The sequence below is a fragment of the Macadamia integrifolia genome, chromosome 6 (assembly GCF_013358625.1).
Source record: "Macadamia integrifolia cultivar HAES 741 chromosome 6, SCU_Mint_v3, whole genome shotgun sequence".
Lineage (NCBI taxonomy): Eukaryota > Viridiplantae > Streptophyta > Magnoliopsida > Proteales > Proteaceae > Macadamia > Macadamia integrifolia.
Window position 1 is genome coordinate 34,711,658 of NC_056562.1, and position 6,659 is coordinate 34,718,316.

At 38.1% G+C, this 6,659-nt stretch overlaps 1 protein-coding gene across 1 annotated transcript in view; it reads right to left on the bottom strand.

Moving 5' to 3' along the window:
* LOC122081747 (protein NARROW LEAF 1-like) overlaps window positions 1-6,659 on the bottom strand; it is a 9,395-nt gene that overhangs the window by 1,473 nt on the left and 1,263 nt on the right. The window contains exons 3-5 of the mRNA XM_042648983.1: window positions 2,824-3,327; window positions 2,144-2,287; window positions 1,062-1,302 (exon numbers count right to left, since the gene is read on the bottom strand). Of these exons, the coding sequence (XP_042504917.1) occupies window positions 1,062-1,302; window positions 2,144-2,287; window positions 2,824-3,315 (877 nt within the window). The 5' untranslated portion in view covers window positions 3,316-3,327. The remainder of the gene's footprint in view (window positions 1-1,061; window positions 1,303-2,143; window positions 2,288-2,823; window positions 3,328-6,659) is intronic.

Below are 6,659 nucleotides of genomic sequence, written 5' to 3' on the forward strand. Positions count from 1 at the left end.
AGAAAGAAAGAAAGAAAGAAAGAAAGAAAGAAAGAAAGAAAGAAAGAAAGAAAGAAAGAAAGAAAGAAAGAAAGAAAGAAAAGAAGAAAAGTATCTAATGGATGTAAATAACATTCAGCATCAGTTAGGGTTCTTACAAGAGAAATATGCAATATGGCACTCATGGTGTACTGGCTTTTTTTTTACCACGCATTGTGTTGTGCTAAATAAGACCATACACCAGACATGGCTATTCATCTCTTCCATTAGAATTTGTTAATAATATGCAACAGTTCTGTACAATAAATGACCGCCTTGAAAGTAACTCCCTATTCACCAGGATCTCAACCAATCAACGAATCCAAACTCCCACCATGCATCAGGTAGGCAAACAGAATTTCCAGCGCCAAAAGATTCCCTAGGAGTTTTGAACAAACCGAAGGCAAGGCAAATTTGCAATCCGTTGGATTTAGTTCCAAAGAGAATACAAAATAATAAACTTTAGAAGATAGAGCCATCAGGTAGGTTCAGACTCAGGCTGGGAGATCACCATCTTGAACCAGTAAATGTGGGTCTGGGTTTTTAGGATTTTAACATTGTGTGCAGCTATAGCTTCTTTATCATTTCTATGTATTGCTGTTCTGTTTATTATATATATTGGGCAACAACAGGAATAGATATATATTGATATTAAAAGAGGTGTACAAGAAAGCAACAAGACAGAAAAGAAAGTACCACAACCCAGACACCAAAACCCTCCCACCAACGAAAAACCCAAACCAGTCCCAAAGCCCTCCACAGAACAGAAACTAAATAGAACAGCAATTGTTCTATGTATTTTTTCTGTCTGCATTTTGTAACTCGAATATCTCTATCAAAAAATCTTAAAATCAGCTTCATAATTCACACTTTTCATGATACCAGCAAGATTTTCCTCGGACACACCTTGAAATTAGATTTTTGGATCTTAAATTGGGTCCATGTTCTTGAATATTGGTCCTAGCCAAAAGGATCTTATTTCAAAACTGTGTCAATAGTTTGTTTGGGATCATTGGGAGACCCATAATCTGGAACCACATTACCTGGGTTTGTTCCGGCAAAGATGCCGTACCAAAGATCATCTGTGATGAATGATGTTGCCCTCTCCACTGCTCCCAGATACTCCCCAGGGCCTAGGTTGGGTGGCAAAGGATGAAACATCTTCTGGTTTGGGTAGTCCAAATCAACTGCAACATGCCGATTTGTGAGGAACCCAACTTGTCGATTGCCTGATCGGCTCCTCACTATGGCACCCAAAGTTCCATAGGTCTCTTGGCTGGCAACCTAAGCACAATCAAAAGGGATTAGGTCATCTAAAGAGTAGCAACAGAGAGAAAACAACAAAATAAATGGCTGATGCATCGCTAGAAATTGTTTTTCTTTCATCTTTTTGAGCTGATCAAGCTAAATTATTCCCAACTGGCATCTACACACAAAACACCATGACAGAGAGAACTTGTTTTCTTAAGAGTAATTAGAGCATCTCCTTTAGAAACAAAAGAGATTTTAAAAGAAAAAAGAAAAGTTAAAAGGAATTTAGGAACCAGCGGACATCTATTTGTGGCAAACCAATACATGCACTGACAAGCTCCAATCTAATACGAGTTTCAGCCTCTGAATTTCTCAACCTGTTTTACTCTGGGACCTCTTTTCCTACATGGACATTAAGGACAGAATCTCTTAACGGGAACCTACATCTGTCGCATGGCAGGTCAGATGGAGCTATAATTTTGTGGATTGGTCTCCTGTGCTCATACGCCAAATTTCAGACCAATTTGACATTGCTCAGTGGAAAAACAAGGAATTGAAAATCTGGGACTACCAAGAGGGTGCACAAGACTACATTGGAGGGTGCATGGACATATATTATAGGCTCAGGCATTATATAGGAGAATAAATGATTGAATTTGAGATATATCGGATTTGGCTCATATCAAGCCATCAGATCAGGATTTCTTCCTCCATTCCATTAGTGGGTTCACTGCCCACGGGCTGATCTGATTGGCCTGCATCATCCTTTTTATTAATATAATAACAAAAAAAATATTCACAGATAAGCAGTATTTAATCAAACATTTATCCATCATGTAAATAGTAAGCTTGCTTGAGACAAATACAAGGATACCTGAGAACCTGAGCCAATGCAAGGATCACTTCCGCGTAAGCCATCCACAAGCTCAGTGTATAATTGTTCTTTGGGAGTTGGAGCAGGTGCACCATAGTATGAGAATTCCACAACATCCACATCACACCAGACACCTCCTGGACCCTACTTATGGAATCCAGAAACCAATTCAACTTCCCAGTACAAAAATGAGCTAAATAGAAGATGAGAAGAACATATTCATGCATTTAAGGCTAATGAACCTATCTGATCAATTTTGTCCAACCCGGTCACAACCATGTTTAAGAATGTCATTCAAATCCCGGTTTGGACCAAATAAAAAACAACTCGTTGGACCTAAAACCATGCCAGCCCCGGATTCATCAATCTAGACATGTACCGAATTGTTTGAATTTCAGATATTAAGCTGTATTGCATAAATTGATTTTGAAAAGATTAAGCTTTATAGCCGACCCCATTAAGTTGGGATAAGGTTTTGGATGTTGTTGTTGAAAAGTTTAAGCTTTAATATACAATTTTACTTATGTTAAAAACTTAAAATGTTTATTAGCTGGGTAAGAGTTTTGTCACTCTTGATCCGAAAATTTTCTACCATTACTATGCATTCATTTTGCATATCCTATCAACATTTCAGAGTCAATATACTAGCTAAGCTACCTGCCAAATCTTGTTTTGCTCACCTCCAGGGCAGAGGGTAGGCACTGGATCTCGCTGAGCCATTGTCTATGAACTTTGCGGGCAACAAAGACAAGAATAGCAGGTATGTCTGTCAATACACCTCGTCTAATTCGAAACCCAACAGCCGTGCCAAGACTATAACGACGCAATATCTTGCTGTGGAAAGCCCTTATGGTCATCAGCTCAAGCAAGGTGGTTGCTTGCTGACCCGTTGGCAACTGATCAAGAGTTTCAGGCAGTACCCCCTTCTGAAGGTTCGCAAAATAGTTTGCTCGATCTTCGGCAGCACCATTCAGTCGACTAGAAGTAGGCCAGGAGAAGTAGGCAGCATTGCTCTCAGAATGCTGACGACCTGATGCAAACACTTGCAGTGTTGGTGGAGTTGAAGTCAGACTAGGATGACTGCAATGGTTCCTCTCCAGGTCTAAAGCCGACTCTTCCGATTGAGTTGATCCAGAGTGATGACCCCTTAAATTCAGTCTTGTCCTGTCCATCCTTCAACCGGCCTACAAGAGAAAGGTCAACATCTCTTAGAAAATCTAAACTAAATGTTAATCATTATAAAAGGAATTACATTAAAAAAAATCTAGGAAAATACGTAGAACACAGAAAAACCCAGGATAAACAATTATTCATTCATCAAGCCAATAATGATAATGATAAGCCTTTTCTATTATCTGGGGTGAAGGCTTATAGATGGTAAAGAGACTTGGAGAGAATCAAAGTGGTGTGATAACAACAGTACGAGAAAATAAAGAATAACAGCCACTGTATCTAAAGAATGTCACTGTCAGTGAATCAACTGGGCAGGTCTTTCGATGGACACTCCTAACGTTTTAGGGACAGTGACGTTATAAAAAATTACAAATTCAAATATTAGCACTTCTTGCATTTGGCACATCATTAAGAGTCTGTTCTGCAGGATAGGCCTGAAGCCTACCATTTAAAAGCTCGACAAGGGGGAGATTATGAGACAGTTCTTTTGCAGCTCTGCCTTCCTAGTGTATTCACAACAGTGTTTGAGTTTCAACACTTAAATCTTTTTGTGCTCTTTTCTATGTTGCTCCAATTTAGCTTGAAGATAAGAAGATTGTAGAGGGGAGGAAAGAAGGGAAGGGAAGGGAAGGGAAGGGAAACATGTTTGTTGACAGGACTTCGAGGAGGTAGGGCCCCCGTTTTGTAGGCAGAGAGAAAAAGAAAAAGAAATGGTTTTTGGCAGTGTTTTTCTCTCATGTACACACAAAGAATGAGAGTATGCATCAGAGTTTTGTTCATGTTGGGATGACTGGACATTTATAAAACAACATGGCCAAAATAACAAACAAGATGGAAGAAACAGTCAACCTAAATGCCCACATCCAGACCATCGAGATCAGCATCCAACTGTTCCTGGAAAGCACTGAGAAGAAGTCCAAAGATTGAATGTCGAACAGCTGTGCAGGGAGGGAGGTGAAAGGGGGGGATGAACGCAGAAATTCAAATACGTTGTTGATGCACATTCAAATTAATAACTTCTGCTTTGGTCTCCTCCCAAACACCGAAGGTAATCTCGGACTGGGACTTGATGACAGCAAGATAAATTATGAAAGAGGTGAAGGTAAAGGAAACACATTTGAATGGGTAACATGAAAGAGACTGAAGTACCCAAAATTAAGGAGAAAAGCAGATAACCAGAGTGGCTTTATGCATATTACAAAAATCTGCCCTCAAACAAATGGGTAGGGATTTCAACAAATTAGGAAAAACTGAAATCAATCAATATGTAAATTAAACAAGCCACAAGGGTGGTGGGTAGGAGAAAATAATGCCCTTCATAACTTGACAAAAATATTTTACAAAAAAAAAAAAAGGAATAACTTCTGCTTTGGTCTCCCCCCAAACACCGAAGGTAATCTCGGACTGGGACTTGATGACAGAAAGATAAATTATGAAAGAGGTGAAGGTAAAGGAAACACATTTGAATGGGTAACATGAAAGAGACTGAAGTACCCAAAATTAAGGAGAAAAGCAGATAACCAGAGTGGCTTTATGCATATTACAAAAATCTGCCCTCAAACAAATGGGTAGGGAATTCAACAAATTAGGAAAAACTGAAATCAATCAATATGTAAATTAAACAAGCCACAAGGGTGGTGGGTAGGAGAAAATAATGCCCTTCATACCTTGACAAAAATATTTTACAAAAAAAAAAAAAAAAGGAAAAGAAAAAAAAGTGCAATATTCTGCCCAAATATTAAACATCAAAACTGAAATAAATAAATAAATGAAATGCATGCAAACAAATGACATTCACTAAAATTAAAAAGGGGGAAATATGTCCTTAAAACAAAAAGGGTAAACTATAGACACTATCCATGCGTACTGAATAACAAAATCATAAAGGCTAGTACCACTAAATCTTCAGAAGGGTCAAAGAGACACTAAATTAGCACCTCAAAATGGGATTCGAGTACGAACAGACCAATCAATACATGAAAGAGAGAATTTATAGAAACAATTAAGGGAAATGCAATCCCACAAAAGACATCTTTATTCTTAAATGAAACTGCCCAAAAGATATCTTATCATCTTCATACACACAAATCACAAAGACATGCACTAAAGTCAGACTGAAAGCAATAAAGCCAAGATCCAATATAATGGCCCTCTTATCAAAGTGGGCATGGAAATGACCAAAAAACAATGCAAAAGGGAAAACTCATCTTATTATCTGATCTTTCTCAAACAATCATTGAGAAAACTTAAACATGTGCAACCAAATTGTGATTATACCAAGCTTGATATAAGGGTCGTGCATACACAAGGACTCAAACAAGCAAGGAGCCAAAATCCAGTCTTTACCTCTCCATACAACAAACCAATCCCACCCCCATTTTCAAAAAAAATAGCACATAAACACAAACAGAATTGCAGAAACAACCAATGCAAGGAACATATATTAAACAACCACACAGCAAATTATGATGGATGAAGAAGAGAAAGTAAAGATGAGCTTATGTAAATGGGCAAAAAGAGAACCGTGGGGACTGGGACTGGGGACTGGGGACTGGGGGGTGGGGGCGGGAGACAATCAGTCTTAAACCCATGGAAGAAATGACTCAATGGAGGTATCTTATGGACCTATGCAATGAAACAAACAGTTCAAGACCGCTCCCAAAAAAAAATCCCCCAAGGAAATTTATGTATTCATACACAAAAGTTGAACGGAAAAAAACTGCAAAAAAATCGTAAAAGAGAAAGGATACACGTACACAATTTTGCAATGGGTATTCTGAATAAACGAAAAAAAAGCAAATAATAATAAAGTCAGAAAACCAACCTAGCGAGCAAAATAATGTTCCAAACATGAAACTGATGCCTGCGGCTGTACCCCCCAAAAAAAGGAAAATTTTTGAAAGAAAAAATCTCAAACTGGGCATCTGAAGCAACTCAAAAATAAGAAATAAGTGGAGGGAAAAAAGAAAACTAAATCCGGATGAAAGATAAACGGACCATTAAATGTACAAATCAAAAGAACAAGCTTCTAAATCAAAATAATACAGCTTCTGAAATTATTATCTGAAGAACCAAACTACACTGGCCCCCTTTAAACACAAAAATCATGAGAAACGCAAGCTCTCTCAGAAGGGAAAAAGCGTGCCCACTTCACTGCATACATGAATTAAAAACTAACATCAAAATCAAAACAAAACACTCAAAGTGGGTATTTGTAGAAATGAAGCAAAACAGCTCACAAAACAAGAACTAATGAGCAAGGAAATCAAACCCCGAAGTAGAACCGATCCATAATGACATGCAAGAAGCAGCCACCCAAAAAGAAAAAAAAAAAAAAAAAAAA